This window comes from Sapajus apella, unplaced genomic scaffold (assembly GCF_009761245.1).
Source record: "Sapajus apella isolate SASKATOON/1434 unplaced genomic scaffold, GSC_monkey_1.0 scaffold62, whole genome shotgun sequence".
Classification (NCBI taxonomy): Eukaryota; Metazoa; Chordata; class Mammalia; order Primates; family Cebidae; genus Sapajus; species Sapajus apella.
Window position 1 is genome coordinate 16,383,709 of NW_022437002.1, and position 21,392 is coordinate 16,405,100.

At 43.6% G+C, this 21,392-nt stretch overlaps 1 protein-coding gene across 18 annotated transcripts in view; it reads right to left on the reverse strand.

Annotated features, from left to right (window-relative positions):
- The window catches only part of ERI3 (ERI1 exoribonuclease family member 3), a 134,391-nt gene that overhangs the window by 107,777 nt on the left and 5,222 nt on the right, over window positions 1–21,392 (reverse strand). For 8 of the 18 annotated variants that reach the window (XR_004259508.1, XM_032247328.1, XM_032247334.1 and 5 more), the window contains one exon: window positions 9,496–9,773. The exons of 4 other annotated variants lie outside the window; for them this stretch is intronic. Coding sequence is in view for 12 of the 14 variants with exons in the window: in XM_032247328.1 (XP_032103219.1) it covers window positions 9,496–9,773 (278 nt within the window). In the remaining 2 variants the exon portion in view is untranslated. Of the gene's footprint in view, window positions 1–6,388; window positions 6,896–6,952; window positions 7,603–9,495; window positions 9,774–21,392 lie in introns of those variants that run through there. 6 more of the 18 variants (XM_032247329.1, XM_032247327.1, XM_032247325.1 and 3 more) reach the window with 4 other exon arrangements.

The following is a 21,392-nucleotide window of genomic DNA, read 5'->3' on the forward strand; positions in this document are numbered from 1 at the left end:
CAAAAAGTCTTCTTGTCATGGCAGTGCCTGCTTCCTTTAGGAATACTGTCAAGACCAGGGCATCAGCTACCCCCAGACTGCTCAGCACATTATTATCTCAGCACTCTAGAAAAACACCTTCCTCTGACCAGGTGAGAAGACTGCTCGTTACAGACACAAGCCAGAAGCTTATCTGGTCTATCTAACTGACTCTGGTCCCGAGAAAGGCCTCTCTAACTCTGGCTTCAAATTTGGAGCAGGATCACAAAATTCCTCCATATCCTAAGGCACCAACTTGGGGACTCCTTGCCAACATCACCAGCCACCACATTCAACACCATCAACCATGGACTTCCTTTCAGATCTGCCCCTGACATTGTTTCTCTGGTCATATTACCTCTCCAGGGAAAGTAGACCTGGTCAAAATGCCATGTTTCAACCCATTCATCAGCCCTACCTCCCCATCTGTAACTATCTATCCCTTTCAGTTGATCAGTTGGCCTTTTAAATGCTGCTAGTGGTGTGAACAATGCAGACATAGTCCCTGGACTCCATTTCCAGACAATGCAATCTCAAATCATGGCTCTCAGTTTTATCACACTTTTAGAGGCCAAGGTTCCAAGCTTTCTAGCCAGTTATCATCCTATCTACCTAACCATCACCACCTACCACCCCTAGGCCAATAGCCAAACAATGCATCAAATAGATCCTAGAGGAGTAACTACCCACATTACCACTAAAGAACTCAACAATAACAGCTCTGCCTATGTTCTCCCTGATAATGGATCTTCCACTCAGAGTACCCCATTTACAACAACTACAGATTCCATGTGCCACTCCTTAACAAACCTCTTAATACCACTGACTCCTCAGTAGCCCACTAGTACCCAAAAGAGTTATGAGCTACAAAAGAACATGGTCCTCAAGCTTGTTTCTTTCCCAGCACACCTAAGGGTTACAACATATAACTTCTCTCCGTTTTCACCATCACCAACCAACATCCTAGTCCAACCCACTAGCATCTCTCTCAAGTACTGCATCCGTACCAGTCTCCCAACACACATTTTTAACCTTTTGGAACAACTTCCTTTCCATTCCCGTGAACTCTGGCTTACAATATCTATTTCTGTTTCTTCTTTTCCACTCAGTAGCACATTCAAATTTCCTTTTCTGGCTCCCCAGCTGTACCCCCATCGTAGAGTATGAACACTCCTTACTTTCAGCAACATGGGCATCTCCAAGTAAGTGCCTCTGCCAGCACCTAACCCTCAGATCAGCCCTTGGCTGGAATGGCCTTCCAGGACTAGAAACTGATCACAGCACTTCAACAGAAGCAGAGCCACCTGTGTATCAGATCTGTTTTGCTGCTCAGACCTTCCAGATCTCCTTACTAGCCAACTACATAGAGGAACAGGATCAAAACAGCAGCCTATCCCAATGCACCCCTACATCCAAATAAAATCTGCCCTGATATCTGTCTCTCCCTCCAAATTTCTCCTTTCTGATTTACCTCCTTTCTGACTCTCCCAACACCTAACAGGGTTTTGTCCATGGTAACACCAATACATATAAACACCCTTCTGCATGAGCCAGCCTGTTCACCCTTCTGCTGCAGACCTGCCAGCCTTGGGGGGGCTGGTGTTAACGTGGGTACACTCTTATTTCAGGCTTTTAGGCTATAGCTCAATTTTTACAGCCAGAGCTCAAAACTCATCACATAAATGTAAGGCTGTGGGTTTTTTTTAAGTAGTGTGAACACCCAGGGTAAGAGGATAAAAAATAATCATCCCAATGGCATCTTAATCAAAATGATGCAAGATCCTTTTCTCCCAATAAGACACAGAGATGGAGAAAAGGTCTCCTGATATCCATTTCCTCATGACAAACAATGGAAATCAGTCTACAAAAGAAATGTAACCAAGAGGGGAGAGGAAAAGCAAGGCAGGATACAGGAGGGAGAAGTGAAGCCTATGGACTTAACCTAAACACTCCTTTGGATTTCACTTTCCCCACTGCCCCTGCTTTCCAATCTGCTGGCTTGCTTTCTGTGGCTGTACCTGTTGCTGATGCCCAGAGGAAGCTCAGTCACCACCCTTATGCCCTCCAGTCCCTTCTGCTCCCACCAATCTCCACATTACCCAGACCCTTCTGCCTCTTCATCAGTCATTCCTTCCACACTAATCTCAATAATAGCCAGAGGTTTATCTCTTTGAAGGGTCTAAACCTCTCTGGTTTGAAGGTGGGTCCTAGCAGATCCAGATCCAAATTCCCAGTATTTTTTTTAAGCAGGAAGTAGGTGAAGGGGAGTTGTCATGTCATTCTCCAGCCTTTGACTCTCCTTAGGGTCCCAGCAGCCCAACCAAATGCTATGCTGAGGTATCAGATTAGCCTCTCAGGCAATGCCTCAAAGCCTTAGCTCACACCATTTCCACTTTTGCCCTCACACTTTGACCACACTTTGTTGGGTAAAATGCTCTTAAGTCTCTTCTAGCCTTTGTACTTCCACTTACAGCATTCCAATAAGATCTTCTAGCTCGAATGTGAGAAATGGGTAAAACTGATATAGATAATCCAACTAACTGAACAGTGAAATAGTTGCCAGGTTCAAAGTCTTTATTCTCCTTCTATCTCATTTTCAACATTTCCACAAACAACCCTGCAATCAAGGTCAGTTTTTTCAGATGTAGGCCATTTCATTCTGGCTTACTCTGTGAACCCCTTCTCTTCCTGCTGTAATACTTCTGAATGGCCTCAGTCCCACTTGGCTCTCTCTGGTCTCCTGAATTTCTTATAATATGAAAATATGCAGCCCTCCCCCACACTGTGAGCAGGGTTGATCATTCCCATCCTTTGTGGGCCCCCGTTAACAAGTACTTACCTGTGTCATGGTGGTTATCACACGGCCAAATGGTTGTTACACAAACGTATGCCCTCCTTGACTATGAGCTCCCTGAGGGTAGGGACCATTCCTTACTTCTCTTCATATCCCCAACATCTAACATAGAGCTTTAAGTTACAATCCAAAGAGTAAAAAGAAGCCTTTTCATTGCCTCTAAGGTGGTTATAATGAGGTCTTCCCCATTTCTTTGCCGACTTAGTTGTTTTGTCACGTCCAACAAAAACTTTAAAAGGCAGCTCAGTGTCACTGTTATTTTACAGTCCCTGATTTCACTCCCCATTTATCAATGGCCCTATTCTTTAGAGCTCTTCCCCACCACCAACCTTAGCCCAGTGCCTAAAAAATCTGCATTCCAACAGCTGTCTCAGCCCCGGGGAGGCCACCAGGATAATAAGAGGCTAGGGGCTAAGGGGGATGTTTTCTGATTATGTGGTGATTTTGTTACCAGTGACCAGTGTTCCCCAAGGAAAGTTCCTGACCCCACCCCCAGGCAACTCCACAGCCTATTACACACCATGGCAGCTTAAAGATATAAGCCCTGGGGAAGGTGGAGAAGCAGTCTGAATAGAGCAAATAAACCCCTTCGATCCTGCCTCTGCTATGCCAAACACACAAGGCAGCCTCACCATGCATCAGTGCTCCATTCTCCGAGATGTATATTTTACTTCTACATTGCTATGTCTGCTCCAAATAAAGACAGGCCCTTCGGCTTTCATGTGAAGTTGCAATACAGCCAAGTCTAGGACACAGCAAACGCTTGTTCCCATTCTGAGAACACTAGTGAGAAGCCATAGTGGGAGCCAAGGGGAGACCTATACTTAGGAGGGACCACCAAGAAACAGCAGCCTGTGGAGGAAGATGGCTTTGGGAGGAGGAGGGGCAAGTACCACATTTATGGAGGCAGTGACAAAAAAGACAAAGGGGACTAGTGGGCCGCCCCATTCCTACAACCATCACTGGCCATCAATAGAAGAATACATTTATAGTGACCCTGAAAGAAGAGATGTGTTAAAGTAGAGATATAACTAAAAAGAAAGGCAATAATTGCTCTGATGGGCAGGGGAAAAATTATTCCAGGAGTTGGGAGCCTGTGCAAGAATACTACGGCTCACACAGTCAACATAACTCAGCCCCCTCAAGCATTTTGTGCTCTGCTTATGGTGTTAACTTTAATGTCTTAACATATAACACCATCCACACTAACACAAAATACTACACACGCCAGATGAGGCTGAGTTATAGTTGCTGTGGGAAGCATAACTTTGAATTTCCTGATTTTGGTGCATTTAATCTCAACCATAATGTAACATTAACGTCGGTTTTGCATTTCATTTACCAGTTTAGAAGAACAGCGTCAGCGCCTTCGCCTGTCTGTACAGAAAAAAGTGCATGCTGACTGGGGCCACAGGCAGAGGGACCACAATCTAAGGATTAGGCTCTCCAGGGAAAAGGCCTGGGCCTTATCTCTCCCCCTTGGAGGAGCTGCAACCAGGACAAGCGAATGGGAAGAGAAGGGTGGGTTCCTCCTCCAGGGAATTGCTTTTCTGTTCACTTAGTCATGGCAGAAACCAAGAACAGAGAGAAGGAAAGAAGCTAAACGTGGTGCAAAGAACAATGTGTGGGGCAGAGCAGGAAGGCTGCACGTGAGGTTAAGAGGATTCCTGCCTTTCAGCCTTGAAGAAGGAAAAAGGAATCAATATAGTTTGCTTTATACGGATCTTAACCAATTTCCTTTAAAGTTTTCCAAAATGTCTCTTTCACAAAACAACAGTAACAATGTGGCAGCTCTAGGTCACACTAAAACCCTCCAAATGCCTCTCTTCTGTATCAGCCCTTCTCTGTCACCATTAACCCTCCCCACCTACCCTTCAAAAATAACCCAGCATCTGGATAATCCTCTAGAAACAAGAAACTCCTTTACTTATAGTTCTAACTCAAAATGCAGATCGACTCTGTTCAAGGTTTCCATAAAAAGAAAAAAAAAAAATGCCTCCGTGGACAAAGACCAAACACTAGAAACCTCATCCCCAAAGGTCATTTTTCTCCAAAATTATGGGCACTTGAATATAAATGAGAAGGCAAACAGTCAGTAGGGTTGCTGCAGAGCAGAGAGAAAAAGACTATCCAGAAGCCAGAGCACCAGGGGAGGAATGTGGGCAGCGGCCAGGATGGCAGCGCCTTAGATGGGGAGAGCTGGGCCGCCCCCTCCCTCCCTGGCCATCCAGACAGCTGACGTTACCTCCTCCTCCCAACGTGCTGTGGCCTATACCTCATTTTCCTCTCTTACATTTGCTTTGGTCTCTTCTGAACACTGAGGTGGTGAGAGAACTTGCCCCAAGGTTAAAGATGCACAATTAAAGATCCCACCAAAGCTTTCAGGCTGCTCTCTGGGCCCCAGGGTCACAACAACCATCATTCGGTGCACATCCACACCAAAATGAGCAATGTGAACTCCTGCTAGTGAGGACAAAGGAGGCACAATTCTCCTAAACCAGATAAAAATCTACTTCTATGTTAGGAAACAATTCCTAAAACAAGAAAGGAGCTGCATTCCTAAAATTTAGGCCCTCTAAAACATTTTAAACCATCTAAATTAACACTTAAGTGAAAAAATGTTTTCAAATGAAAAACAGTCTCCTACTCAACGAATACCTATCATGCTAATCTGAATCAAAACATGTAATACAAATGAGTGCAAAAACCAGAACACCAAAGCCTATTACTGGCAAGCCAACCACTCCAGTTTCACCTAGCTGAATAAAGTACAAAAATAAACAGCAAAACTGATGACAAATGGAAAATACCATGTTTTACCATGTTTATAACCAATACTGTTACTCACCCAAGTACAAAAGAGCTTACACCTGTTAGTTTTTCATGATGGCATTCCTTTAGGATAGTACCAGTAAGCTGACTCAGCTCACTCAGGGACTTCCGAAAATCAAAGACAGATAAAAGATCCCCACATTAAGCCTCCAAATAGGTCATGGCCCAAAACTGTTTCTGCCTCTTATACACTCAAGCGGTAGGTATGACACACTCTCATAAAAAAAAGTGTGCAATGCAGGGTCTTGAGTATTAAAAGTTCCTGCTGGCTGTGGTGGCTCACATCTGTAATCAAAGTACTGTGGTGGGAGCCAAGGCAGAAGTATCACTTGAACACAGGAGTTTGAAACTAGCCTGGGGAACATAGCAAGACCCCAACATTACAAAAAATAAACAGAAAATTAGCCAGGCATGATGGAGCATACCGATAGTCCAAACTACTTGGTAGGCTAAGACAGGAGGGTCATTTGAGCCCAGGAGGTTGAGGCTCGAGGTTGAGGCTGCAGTGAGCTGTTATCATGCCACTGCACTGCAGCCTGGGCAACATAACAAGACCCGGTCTCCAGCCCTACTCCCAGGAGGCATGCAGATCATACTCATAAAGAATCAAAGAATCTCTGTCAAATGGAAAGCCATCAAGCCGTTCTGAGAGAGCACCAAGGAAGGCTGACCTAAGGTATATACCTTATTCCAGTCCTTTTGCTGTCTCTTCTGGCAGTTCATTCTCATCCCAAATCTCAACCTTTCCTGCTTCCATTTAAAATTCTTTCTTTTTTTGTCCTTATTAAAATCAAGAGCAAGTTGTTATCATATTTCTTGGAATACCTACTCTTCACATGATGAAATTATTTAGTCTGGACAAGAAATCATCACCAAAACTATATTCAGTTTCCTTTCTAAGTTCTATTTTTGCGCCTCTAATGATTTTTGGTCTTATCCTGAGCTTTTCCAATTTCTCCACTTCACTGGTTAACCAGAAGACCTAAACAGCACAGAGGCTCTAATGAGAGCCTGACCTATGTTGATCTCAATGGAAGGATACTATTCTATCTAGGACTGAGAACTTTACAAAACCGTCTTCTTAGCTTTCTTTGAATCCCATCAGGATCCTGCTATCTGCAAACCTTAAAAAAAGCTCTCCGATAAAAAAAGATTTGTAAGTTGCTACTAACAAGTCTCAATCTGCCATCCCTTTCCTGAAGATGGTCTGATGGGTAGTTCAACACAGATGTCTGGCCCCAAACTCACCTTCCCAACTGTTGATCACAGCATTGTAGAGGTTTAATGAAGTCAAGATGCATTACATTTATCACTTGCCCTAGATCCACTCAAATCCATCACTATGTCACAGCAAGAAGTTAGATTGATCTGACAGGATTTGCTCTTCTTCACAAACCCATGTAAGTTATTACTCAGTGCCCCACACTCTTCTAGCTGTTTGCTGATTGATTATCTGACGATCAGGTCAAGTATCTTTTCTGGAATCACAGTAAACTAACGGGTCTATAATTTCCAAGATCATTCGTATTCCTCTTTTAAAGATAAGCAAGACAGCAAATGCTTCTTCCCGAGTTCTCTAAAGCAACAGCTAATGCTTTGCTAATAATGAACCAGGGCAGCCAATTCCTTAAGTGCCCTTGGAATCACATCATCAGGGTTCATTGATTCTGGAGATAATCTTTAATCAGGCCCCGATCCTGGTAAACAATGTGAAGCCCTAACTCAGCCTGGGTCTGGAAGGTCTTGGTGCCTAAGTCTGGGAAGGAAGCTGGTGACACAAGCTGTTTAAATCTGTACTGCATGATGTCTTCAGCATTGTGATAAATAAATAAATAAGCAAAAATAATGCCCTTGAAAGAGAGATGAAAGGTGACATTGACAGACCAAACTGAGACATGATTCAGGCTTCACCTTCAGGAATATTGGCAGGACCCTCTGCAGGACAAGAAAACAGAGCTACATAATTATCTGAGCTTATAATCTAACTGAAAAGGTAAGAAAATACACATACATAAGCATATGCTGGAAAGCATTAAATGCCATAATGGAGGTGCCAAGCAATTATGAGTGATCAGAAGAGGGATGAATCATACGTGACAGAGATGTGTTAGATTTCAGTCTCATGTCCCACTAGGGCTTACTCAGTGACTGAAACCTATATCCACCGAGTAGTAGAAATAAATATAACATATTAAGATTCGGATCCCGATTTCCAACCTGGGAAGGTTGGGAATCTACATAACCAAATCTAACCATCTACATAACCAAAATTCCCACAACGTACCACCCAGCTACCCCTACCACACCAGAGAAACCCCAGTAGTTTGGAGAGGCAGGGAAGAAGACTCTACCGTACAGGCAGGAGCAAGAGGCAGAGGAAGTAAATGTGGCTTGAGCAGCTCCCAAGCTGCATTCCCTTTCACCCAAGGGACCTTTCTTTAGGATATTCTCTTTATCCAGCTCCTGTGTTCCCAGCCCTCAGTAGGCTTCATTCCAATGCCCCAAAGGCAAATCAATGTTTTAAGGGAGTATGGGAAAGAGAGGAGAAAGGGAAAACTAAAGAGGTTGTGGTATCTGGCTTATGTAAAATAATCTACCCTTCTAAAGACAGAAAAACCAACCACAACAAATGAACCTGTTTATCTTTGAATGGACCACACTCCTCCCTACCTCCCAAGCGCCCAATGCTGAGGTCCCCTTCTTTCCCTCCTTACTATTGAAAGCTGTTCCCAGAGCAACATGTGTATGTATCCCAAAAATCACACACTCTATAACTTAACCCTGTAGGGAAGAGTTACAATCCTAGAGCCAGGCATATTCAACGTATCAACACTACAATGAACTGCCACATCAGCACTCCCCCCACCACCACCACATTATTCCCTCAAAGCAAACACCACATATTTCAATATTACCTGCAGCTAATCTAAGCTTCCTAGTAGCATTACCTTAGAAGGTAAAAGGTCTTTGAATACAGCTGGTGACTAATGAAAAAAAGCAAGCAAAGAAATTGTCCTTTCCAACAGACCAACAATGGTACTTGGTCAGGTTATCTAATGCTGTATAACAAATCATTCCAAAACTTGTGGCTTAAAACATCAATAATCATTTGTTATCCCTCACAGTTCCTGTGAGTCACAAATTTGAGAGTGGCTCAGCTCGATAGTCTGTCCCAAAGTCTCTCCTAAGGTTGAGGTCACATGTCCACTAGGGCTGCAGTCATCTGATGGCCTGACCGGGGCTAGTAGATTCACTTCTATAGATTCACTTTTAAGATAGCTCATTCTCATGACTGGCAAGTTGGGCACTGGATTTTGGCTAAGAGCCTCAGTTCCTACACACACGTACCTCTTCTATTAGTTACACAGAAATATCTTTGATTCAGTGAGGGAGGGGAACTACCAAGGGTGTGAATACCAGGAGATAAGGATGACTGAGGTCATCTTGGAGGCTGGCTACCACAGTACTCCTTAAAGGAACAAGTGGCAATAGCAGGAGAATACAGGAAAGAAGAGAACAGAGAAAGGAAAGATAGGAAAGAAGGAAATATTTTGATTCCCAGAAGCTGATACCAAAGAGAAACAATGTACCCAGTTCTCCCCAAGAGACTTCTCAGGTCTACCTTACACTAGCATACTTGAACCAAGTCCTGCTTCCTAGACAGGCACTCTAAATGAGTAGCTAAAAAACAGGAAGACATGAAAAAGCTCCTTTGGGTCCCAGGAAGCAAAACTATCCTCCCTCCCTCCTTGCCCACCCCACCTTTTCTAAAGCAAGGATGCAACAGTTACCTGAGGATGAATCTGTGGCTTGTCGCACGTGGCCTCAAAATCCAGCACTAAAAAGTAGTGATACCTCTGGGGAGGGAAGGACACCATTGCCGCCATGGATGCGCCAAAGCCGTGGGCCGCCAGCTTTCTGGTGGATATGGAGCAGAACTCCGGAACACCACAGGGAGAAAATAAGTGCGAGCCCAGCACTTTTCTTGCTCTTGAAAGTAAATACGAAGAAAATCGAGCTGCTCCAGTCTGTAAAGGTGCTAGCATTGAACATCCAGAAGCATCTAAAACTTAGGGGAGGAGAGTTAAAAAAAAAAAAAAAAAAAGAACAGAGAGCCTGGGTTACTCCCTCCCACTGTGGCCCTGCTCCATCTAGTCTTCAGGAATATCCACACAACATGAGCCACTCCCCAGTGTTTCTGGGCCCCTTTTCTGAATCACAGTACTTCTTACTAAAGTTCAAGACCCTAATAGCAGCACCTGCAGCATTATTACAGCTCAGAGTCTCCCAGATCATTCTCAAAACAACATGCAACACTGGCCTTCATCTTTAAATGGAGCTCTAAAGTTCAAAAGAGAAAAATTGTGCAGTCACTTCTCAGGTGGCAGCAGTTAACATTGAAGCTATGGGTCCCAAAGTAACGTGAGGTGACCCTGTTGTACAATCAGTCCTGGAAGCTAAGCAGACTCAGACAAACAGCAGAAAATGTCCAAGGCTCTCTTCTCAGCTGGACTAGGAGCCATTTGCCCCTGGCTTTCCAGTCTGTATCTTGACATCTCTACATACCCTCCTCCCCTCTCCCAAGGCAAAGGCAAACAAAGCGAATCACAGGGGAGTTTGCTCCCGACATTCTGGTGCTTCCCCAACCCCCAAACTAGTAAGTGGCACCCTGGGGGAATGAACAATGCCTGGAGAGCACAGCTGGCAACAGCCTTAGGCCTTCTCTCTTGCTGCCTTAGACTAGGTCCCTGCTACAGGCCCTGAATGACTGCAGACTTTTTAAATAGGGAAGAAAAAGAAAACCCAGATGTGGCAGTAATAGGAGCATGGCTAAAAGTCTAGTAAAGTTTTCTGAGGGAACATGTGCAAAAAAAAAAAAAAAAAAATCAAATCACTTTTCCTTTAAATTTTCCCTTTAAATTTGCAGAATGCCTGCTCCTCAGATGCCTAACTAAATATAAAAATCAAAGCCTAAGTTTTACTCACAAATAACTCAAACTTCCCTAAAAATAAAAAAAGGAACAAAGCAGAAATGTTGTCTTTCTCTCTTTAATACCCAATATTCAAATTTTTCTCAACTTTAATCCTCAAATAAGAAATTTCACCATACAATATAGTAATGGCCACGGTTTGTACTTTCTGATGCACCATTCCAACAGAGCCAAAGGCTTCCCTCTGAATGGCTGCAAGTGGGCACCCGGCTCTCTCCACATAGGGTAGAGGAGCTAGCACCCTGTGAAGTCTAGTGTACACTCAAGGGCAATGAGGTCACTGCTACCTGAGCAGAAGCACATAATGCCAAGTATGGCTTGTCTTCCCATCTCTCTCCTGACTCACTGAATGAGCTACAGTAACTTGCCTGTATATTTACTAGGATATATGCTAGTGTGGGTCCTCAATTTCCCCATCTCTATAATGAGATTTCAGGGGGATTCAGTGGAGCTAAGATCAAAATATATTTTAAGTTCTTCATGGATCCTGCACAAGCACAGCACTTGTTTTCACTATTGCTTTATAGCCTCACCAAAAATACAGCCAAAACTCAGCCCAAGTAGACAAACGCTAGCTTGAGTTTCACTATGGAATCTCCTGGAAAGGCAAAAGGGCCAATATCCCTTTGAAGGCCAGAATGTTCACATCACCTATTCCTGAACAGTACTGGAAGCCTTGATGAGATGGGAGACACCAGTCTGCTCAAATTACCCATTCTAGTTTGGAGCCAAAGTCCCTCAAGGACTTAGACTCTAACCACATAAAAAACCGTAAAGACTTCTGAAAATCCTAATGTTCTATAATGTTCATAGAATATGCATAGTATATACAGTCAGTCAGATCCTGTATACCAAATACTATAAGCAATTAAGCATCGTGAGTAAGGAGGGCTTCCAGGTTTGATTCCTGGCTTTACCACTTACTAGCCATGGCACCTTGGGCAAGCTCTGTTCTTCAATTCCTCATGTGTAAAATGACAATAACAGCAGCAACTACTCCATAAGTGAGAATAAAATGAGACAACACATGTAAAGCACTAAGAACAGTGTCTGCCATACAAGGACTTAATAAGTATTAGCCTATTGTTATTACTATCCTATTGGGCTATGCCCACCTGCCAAGCCTTGATCCCCAGATTCTGGGCCTACAAATCCACTTAATGCATAAGGTAGCCTCAGAGAATAATACTGATGTCTTCTGCATCCCTAAAATGCTCTAGACCTCCGATAGAGCATACTACATATACCCTATTCTGGCCAGCGGTCCCCTTCCCTGCAGGCCTTGCTTTATCACCTGGTTCCCTCTACAACAAAAGCTTCTCTTGGCCAAGCACAGTGACTGAGGGTTGTAATCCCAGCACTGTGGGAGGGTGAGGCAGAATTATGGCTTGAGTCCAGGAGTTTGAAACCAGCCTGGGCAACATAGTGAGACCTCATTTCTACAAAAAATAAATTGGGGGGCTGAGGCGAGCGGATCACAAGGTCAAGAGATGGAGATTATCCTGGCCAACATGGTAAAACTCCGTCTCTACTAAAAATACAAAAATTAACTGGGCATGGTGGCACACACCTATAGTCCCAACTACTCAGGAGGCTGAGGCAGGAGAATCACTGAAACCTGGGAGGTGGAGGCTGCAGTGAGCTGAGTTCACGCCACTGCACTCCAGCCTGGTGACAGAGTGAGACTCCATCTCAAAAAAATTAATTAATTAATTAAAAATTAGCCAGGCAGGGTGGTGCATGCCTATAGTCCCAGTTACTTGGTAGGCTGAAGTAGGAGGATTCTTGAGCCAGGAGGTTGAGGCTGCAGTGAGCTGTGATGGCACCACTGCACTCCAGTCTGGGTGACAGAGCAAGACCACAACTCAAAAACAAAACAAAAAAACAACTTCTCTTGTAGGAAGTCTTGAGAGTAGACATTAGGAGGTCGGGCCTCCACATACCAGCAGTTACTGAGTTCCACACTTCCCTTACTTCTAACAACGAAGTTCAGTTCAAGTCAAGAAACAAAGGGTAGCTCTTCCTCTTCCCTTTCTGAAAAACTCAATCCTAAAGCCATTAAGTGCAGCAGCAGAAGGCAGATATCTGTAACAGGTGGAGTAGGATAAGCCAGAGAGGTCTGGGGAACACTGTCAGAGCCCAGGCAGGGTGAGGAAGGCATCCATGCAGAGGTGGAAAGGTGTGGTGCAGCATATCAGAGCAAGGGGAGGGTGGAGAGCATCCATGTCGGGTGGCAGTCCGACGTGGGGTGTCACAGACAGGGCAAAAGAGGCACTCATGAGGGGTAAAGGGCAGTGGCAGTAATGGGAAATTAGCTACATACAGAGGGACTGATCAAAGAAGTGCATATAATGAGGATAATGGGACCCAGGTTTCACACTGTTAGAGAAAGCAGTTAAAATATGGAAAGGGAGAAAATCTGTGGTGTTGGACTGAACTGGCAGGAAGAATGTGAACTCATGGTTTCTGATTAGAATTATATCAGATAAATAGACAGATTGATTGATACACACACACATAAATGTACCATATGCATATATATTTCCTAGCTCTAAGGAAGAGCCAGGGAGCAGTAACAATGGCAATGAGCACACCTAGCACTCTACTGCCTTCTTGTTTTTTGTTTTTTTTAAGACAGGGTCTTCCTCTGTTGCCCAGGCTGCAGTGCAGTGGCACAATCACAGTTCACTGCAGCTTCAACCTCCCAGGCTCAAGCAATCTTCCCACCTCAGCCTCCCAGGTAGCTTGGACCACAGGCATGTGCCACCACATCCAGCTAGTATTTTTATTTTTTTGTAGAGATCAGAGTCTCACTGTGTTGCCAAGGCTGACCTCAAACTCCAGGGTTCAAGTGTTCTTCCCACCTTGGCATCCCAAAGTGCTGGGATTATAGGCATGAGCCACAGCACCCAGCCCCAGTTGCCTTCTAAATACCATTTTCCACTAAAAGAAACAGAGCACCTTGGAGAAATGGCTGATTCCAGGGATGTAGCAAGAGAAATACACGATGAGCCCATAATATCTTGCACCAGAAAACAAGGAAACACCCAAAGAATGATGGGAACATAACAAAAGGATACAAAAGTCATCCACTGGCCAAGAAACAATGATAGTAATGAATTGTAACGCACTGAATAGAAAACCATGAGTCCATAAAGACATAAATCAATAAAATTAAACTTTGATGTAAGATATTTACATAGTTTCAAAATATCTTCCCACAAAATACTTATTAATTACAACTAGGAGTAATTTTATGACGGAGAAGCCTGGAAGACATCACCTTAATCAAGAGTTCAAAGTGAATATTATCCATAATGGGATAAATCAAAATCATGCAATGAAAAGAACAAAGCATCATTTCTGTTACATTCCTGAAGATATACAGCCTAAATCTAATCATGAGAAAATGTCATACAAACCCTAATTGAGAGACAATCTAAACAATAACCAGCCTGTAATCTTCAAAAGTATCAAGGTCATGAATGCCAAAGAATGTTTATTGAAGAAAGTCTAAAGGAGACCAAAGAGACTTGATAACCAATGCAACTCACAATTCTGAACTGGATCATCTTACTGCAAAGACATTCTTAGGACAAGTGGCAAAACTTTAACGGGGTTTGAGGACTAGATGGAGGTTTCGTTATCAATGTTAATTTCCTTATTTTGATGATTGTATTGTAACTAGGTGGGAAAAAGTCCTTGTTTATAGGAAATGCACACCAAGAATTTAAGGTGACAGGGCATTAGGTTGGCAATATAACCATCAAATGGTTCAGGAGAAAAATTATTTGTACTGTACTTCCAACTTGTATGCAAATTTGGGCTGTTTCAAACCTTTTTTTAAAATCAGCTGGGTGGGGTGGCTCACACCTATAATCCCAGCACTCTGGGAGCCCAAGGTAGGCGGATCACTTGAGGTCAGGAGTTCAAGACCAACCTGGCCAACATGGCAAAACCCCATGTTGGCATGGTAGTGTATGCCTGTAAACCAGCTACTCAGGAGGCTGAGGCAGGAGAATCGCTTGAACCCAGGAGGCAGAGTTTGCAGTGTGCTGAGATCACATCACTGAACTCCAGCCTGGGTGACAAAGTGAGACTCCATGTATATGTATGTATGAATGAATGAATAAATAAATAAAATTGTTGACTGGGAATGGTGGCTCACGCCTGTAATCCCAGCACTTTGGGAGGCCAAGGCAGGGGGATCACCTGAGGTCAGAAGTTTGAGACCAGCCTTAACAACATGGAGAAACCCTGTCTGTACTAAAAACACAAAATTAGCCAGGCGTGGTGGTACATGCCTGTAATCCCAGCTTCTCGGGAGACTGAGGCAGGAGAATCACTTGAACCCAGGAGGTGGAGGCTGTGGTGAGCTGAGATCACCAAGATCGCGCCACTACACTCCAGCCTGGGCAACAAAAGCAAAACTGTCTCAAAGAAAAAAATAAATAAATAATGAAAATAAATTGTTTTTTAAAATCCATGTGCAATGTGGTTAAAATTTTTAAACTAAAAATATAGGACAAACAGTATGTGAAGAGAGAGATCTCCCTGTAACGCCCACAGAAGGTAGGCTGCATATTCTCTCTGGCAGAGAGACTCAAAGCATCTCTCAGCCCAAATAGTATCTCTATCCAGCCGAGTTTCCATTAGAAGAGCCCCCACTCAATGCCCACCTCACTGGCACTCCTGCCACCATAGAGCCTTCTAGGGAAACACCCCTGCTCCCTGCAACAGCATCCCACCTGCCCTTGTACCCTCTGGTGTCTTAGGAATTTCTCTTTTCTATTAATGTCTTTATGTTTTAGTCACAAGTTTGCAGACTATAAGTCTATACCTTACAATATCAACTGGGACTTTGAGTATCTAATTGAGGGCCAGAACTCAAAAGAAAGTTTATGATTCTGTCTATTTCTGCAAACTATCTTTCATCAGAGACTAAGATTTATACACATTTATTCTCAGACATCCTTCTCCCTCTCCTAGCAAATTAAAGGTATTGGTAGCCGATGGCAAGAGAGAAAATGAATGATTCTCTCTTCAATATGAAGGGCCCAGGCCCCCAGTGGGGACAGGGGAGGGGTAAATAGGACTGCCACGGGCCAGCTCGATTTGGAGAAACAGGCCTGCGCCAGGGCCCCTGGAGGATGGTCTCTGTGCAGAGTATTTACACAACAGACACCAATGGCTCCTCTGCAGCCATTACTGTCTATCAGGTAAATAACACATGTGCCAAAACACACATTTAATGAGGGAAATAATATGCCTTTATAAAAAGACTCAATCTGTATTTACCTGAGAGACCAAAGAAACACCAAATCACCAGATTAGAGGAACCACAGAGGAGTCATTCTGGTGTCTTGGGTAAACAAACATTTTATAGCCTCCGTTACTGGAGGGGTGAATGCAGGGGGTCAACCTTTAACATCCACACACACAGGCCAAGGGAGCCTCGAGATGGGAAAAGAAGAGCAGCCCATTGTGAAACATGTGGTCTACTCCCACTCTACCTCCCTAGCCATGTGTATTTGGGATCTCTGGGAGGGTGTATGTTTATACCAACTCTCGATTCAATTCATTCCATTAAAAGCCAGACTAGGAGTCAGGGATACATTTGAGTAACTCCAAGGTACCAGCAATAGGTTCTGAGTCCAGCTGACCGGAAGCACCTAGGAATATAACAGTCATAGCTTCCTCAGTTCTCAGCCCTGGTGCAAGTCCCTGAGCCAATCTGACCTGTAGTACCACAAGTGCTCAGGCACCTGAGTCACAGAAACAACAACAAAGAACACAGTAACACCTGTCTGGAACTCACTTAGTCACAGGTTTTGTCTCAAGCAGCTAAACAGGAAAAAATACAAATAAACTGCACGCCTCCAAAAGTCATAATCTTCCGTTTAATGACTATATCCTTGCTGCCAGAGCACTCTATGAAAAAACCAAACTGTTGGCCAGGTGCAGTGGCTCACGCCTGTAATCCCAGCATTTTGGGAGGCCACGGTGGGCAGATCACAAGGTCAGGAGATTGAGACCATCTTGGCCATGGTGAAACCCTATCTCTACTAAAAATACAAATAATTAGCCAGGCATGGTAGTACGCACCTGTAGTCCCAGCTACTCAGGAGGCTAAGGCAGGGAAATCACTTGAACCTGGGAGACAGAGGTTGCAGTCAGCCAAGATGGTGCCACTGCACTCCAGCCTGGCAAGAGAGCAAGACTCTGTCTCAAAAAAAAAAAAAAAAAAACTGTTAAAGGTGAAAGAAAACATAAGAGGCAACACAGTCCAATCAGCCAGGGAAAATGAGATCAGAAAGAAGAGAAAAGGACTGCCCAAGGTTCACATTGCAAGAAATCATAAGAATAGAACACAGGCTCTCGACTCCAAGGCCAGGGTCTCAGGCTACTGCTCCAACACAAGGAAAGGAAAAGGTCTCACTAGTCATTTCCTGAGCTGTGCAGTCTTACAGAAGAGGCCAGGAGCCTAAGGACTCTGTCTAGTCTGCTGAAGGCTAGAGGTTGAAGACAAAACAAAGCTTGACATGCCCTGGAACCTCCACATGGTCCCACTGTGAAAAGGAAGCAGGAACTCTAAAACTGGGTCCTCACCTCAACAAAACAGTCTCCTCTTCTCTACACCCAGTCACTGCCTTGGCCTGTAGCTACAGCTACTTCTGCTCGAAGGCATGGCTAGGGAGAGCTCCCCCAACTCAGAAGCAGCTGCTAATAATCCCAAACTACCAGCAGAGCTAAAATCACTAAAGACCTTCAGGAACACCAAATTCTGATGGCAACATCACAGGTCACAGCAGGTTGTTTTCTCCTTCAATTAGTCTGTCTCAGCAGCTCCAAGCAGCACATAAAAAGAAGCAATTGTTTGTAATGTGTCTGCTATTTGCTAAACCATCCGCTATGCCCAGTAGCTTGGGCAAACTCCTTTTAGCGGCCAAAGCTGGAAGACATCTTTTTGCACAGTTCTACAAGTCAGTTGCAACTTCACCACACCTGAGAAGGGACAAAGCCTTGTCCTAACACCATAAATAGACTAGAGATGGACGGAGGGCAGGGTATGGTAGCACCATCCCTTTAAGCACCTCTCAAATTTGTAGGGAGCATCTGATCCCAGAAGAGACGTACCTAGGGCTGTTAAATACTTCCTGTACTCCTGGTCCCAAGATGGGGAACCGGTGTAAACGCAAGGAGTTACATAATCTAGTGTTAAAACACTGGTAATAGACAAACCTAGGTTCAAATCCTGACTCTACTATAAATTATTTGTAATAATAGTTATAATAATACATGTATCTTTGGGATTTAATTCAACCATACAATGCACAAAAAGTGCTTTGCACAATAGCAAGTGCTCAATAAAAGGGAGCTATTAATACATGAGAAAGAGAAAAAGGAAACACCCTTTTCTGAAAATCCGCTCCAAGCCAGACATTGTATTGATGACTTACATATTTTATCTCATTTAATCTTCCCATGTATCAAGCAAAATGGGTAACAGTATTCTCATATTACAAATGAGGAAACTAAGGCTCAGAGGTGCTCAGCTCTTTGGGGCTCTGTTCTCTACCATGTGTGATGGCCCACGTTTTCCCACATGACGGATTCCCCCATCAGACACAGGGCCAACAATGCATATCAACTGCAGTTTTGCTTTTGAGGCAAAGTGTAACTTTAAAAGTAACTCAACCTTAAGCAATAATTAAGTCTATCCAAATCACCCCAACTTGTTTCCATAATTATTTTATATTTTAAAAAGAAAAGTTACAGGCCTCAGCACAAGAGCAGAATTAAAACAATGGCAGCACAAAGAAGTTGAAGGCTTTTCTCAAACAAAATTCCAGAGGAGCAAATCTTTCCATCTTACAGAGTGGAAAACTGGCAGGAGGCAGGGTTATAAACAATCCTTACTCAAGTACCCAAATGTGACGTTTCCTTTCACAAATCTGTGCTTTCACAAATGCTGCTCCCTATTTTGGAATGCAATTCCATTTTTTGCCAGACAAATTATGACTCCTTCTTCAAAATCCAGTTCAAATCTTCCCCCTTTTGGTGGCTTTCTCTTTTTTCTTTTTGATGGTTCTAGCAATCATTAATTAAAACCCAACAGAACCAAATGGATAAAGTAGGACCCAAATCAAGCTGACACTCTATCATAAAGCTAATTGCTTAAGTATGATCCAGTGGCACAGTTTATTCCTACTTCATAACTTTTATCTCATTACATTGTAAGATATTAGGTATGTTTCTTCTACTACCAGTAATTTTCAAGGAGTTAAGGGAGAAGGACAGAAGACAGCAGTATAAGTGTTTGTGTACACATGTGTATTAAAAAAAAAAGCATATTTGACATAATTCTTTGACTTGCTTGTCAGACTAATGCATTTTAAAATTTCAAATAGCATTAAAGAGGGTGAGATTGTTTTGGGGTGGGTGTGTGTGTGTGTGTGTGTGTGTGTGTGTTAATCTAAATGGTACAAAAGTTTTTAAAGCCTGAGAAACTGAGCTAGATCCGTAAGGGTAAACCACATTTTATTCATTTCTGTATTCTCAGCACCCAGCACAGGACCAGGCACAAAGTAAGTGAGAGTAAATGTTTGCTGAATGAATTAATATGCCCACAGTCATGATGCCAACTGCTCTGGAATTAAACATGCTAATTAGAACAGAGCAGGGCCTAAGCACTAAACAAAGCTTCTTCTCTTCCTTTCTTTATCCTTCCTCCTAGCCCACCCCATTCTGTCCTCCCTAGTTAAAAAAGAGCAAAAAAGAGTGAAAGCAAGAGAACAAGAGAGAGAGACAGAGAGAGAAAGAGAAAAAGAGAGACAGAGAGAGAATTGCCTTGGTGCTGGAATACCATTAAAAGGATTAATTTAGGGACCGGTGTTTGGACTGTCACATCCAATCACTACCCACAGATCTACAGCTTCCCAAATCAGGCTCATGCAAAGAAGAATCAATTGCAAGGACACAGAGGGTCTGAACAGGCATACTAATGGCCTCCTGAGGTGCCAGCGGCCAGCTCTGACACTCCCATAAATTATCCTCCTTTTGATTTTACCTGTAGCTGTGGGGCACAAGGCACAATTTTGAACGTATCAAAGCAATCCCTGGTAACCTAAGGCTCCTCAAGGAATGTCCCCAAAGAGGAAAGGCTAAAAACAATGACCCAAAGGGAATCTGCTTTCCAACAGTTCTGGTTCTAGCAATCATTAACTAAAACCCAACAGAACCAAATGGATAAAGTAAGACCCAAACCAAGCTCAGTAGATCTGGACAAGGCATGCCTCAGGCTGCAGTCCTGCAATGACTACGCAGCTCTCACTCAAGGAAAGCGAAGTCACGGCAATAAACTAATACACTTTCATCTGGAGGCAAATCTGCCCTAGCTTTGACAGTACATAGAAGCATGACCTCAGGCAACTCATTTAACCTTCCTGGGCCTCAGTTTCTTCATATGGTATCAAGGACAAGAATGCTGACCACCTGACCCACTTACCAGAGTGCTGGTGAAAAGTAATTTTAAAAAATTTGAGAGGCACTTTACAAAGATGTAAGGCCACAGGGTGGCAACACTAATAAATGACCCCAAACAGACAGGGAGGAATGGCTGGTCACACTTTGGTGAATTTCTATCAGGAAGTTGCTCACTCGATTTGCTTTACTGATGGTGTTGGGACTAAGGTCCACACTGAAAAAAGTTCTGGGATTCTGTTTTTTGTTTTTTGTCTTGAGACAGAGTCTCACTCTGTTGCCCAGGCTGGAGTGCAATGGCTCAATGTGGGCTCACTGCAATCTCCACCTCCCGGGTTCAAGCAATTCCCCTGCCTCAGCCTCCTGAGTAGCTGGGACTACAGGTGTGCACCACCACACCTGGCTAATTTTTCATATTTTTGTAGAAACAGGGTTTCACCATGTTGGCCAGACTGGTCTCAAACTCCTGACCTCAGGTGATCCACCCACCTCAACCTCCCAAAGTGGTAGAATTAGAGGTGTGAGCCACCACACCCTGCCAGTTCTGGGATTCTGAATGGAACACTGGTTGTCCAAAAATTTTCCATTATGAAGAGCGGTGCCTTGCTTTAGTAAATTCCTCCTGTCTGCTGGCTGCCACCACAAGTGGCTACATTTTTATCATATGTTCACAATGACAACCGTAAGGACCCAAAAAATACAAAGCCAAAGGCCAAGTCACCCAACTACTGGCTGCTTTTTAAAACGTATTAATTATATAAAATACTGTTAGTGATAAAAGTTATCAAGACACTGTGTGAAGAGTTTTAAATTATTAAATCCTTCAGCCAACTTGATTAAGTCTCATTATCTCCATTTTACAGATAGCAAGTGAAGCTCAGAGAGGTAAGTCACTTGTCCAAGGTCACTTAACACTGCTATCAGAAACCTATACTGGGACTTATAGGATGAAGATCTCCTGCAAAGGGAAAGCAGGAAGAAAGGGAAAGTGCAGGCATGGGACTCTCACCTATTCAACGGACACTCACCAAATACAGAAATACAGTATTTTATCTGGTCCCTGTCCTTGACATATACCATCATACCTGAACTAGGAGGCATTTCCAAAACCAGGAAGAGGTCATCTGTCTGCTACAAGCAAGGAAAGGAGAGACCAAGTAGGACATATATAGAATGAGGGCAATTCCTTGGAAAGCTTAGGAAAACGGGTCATC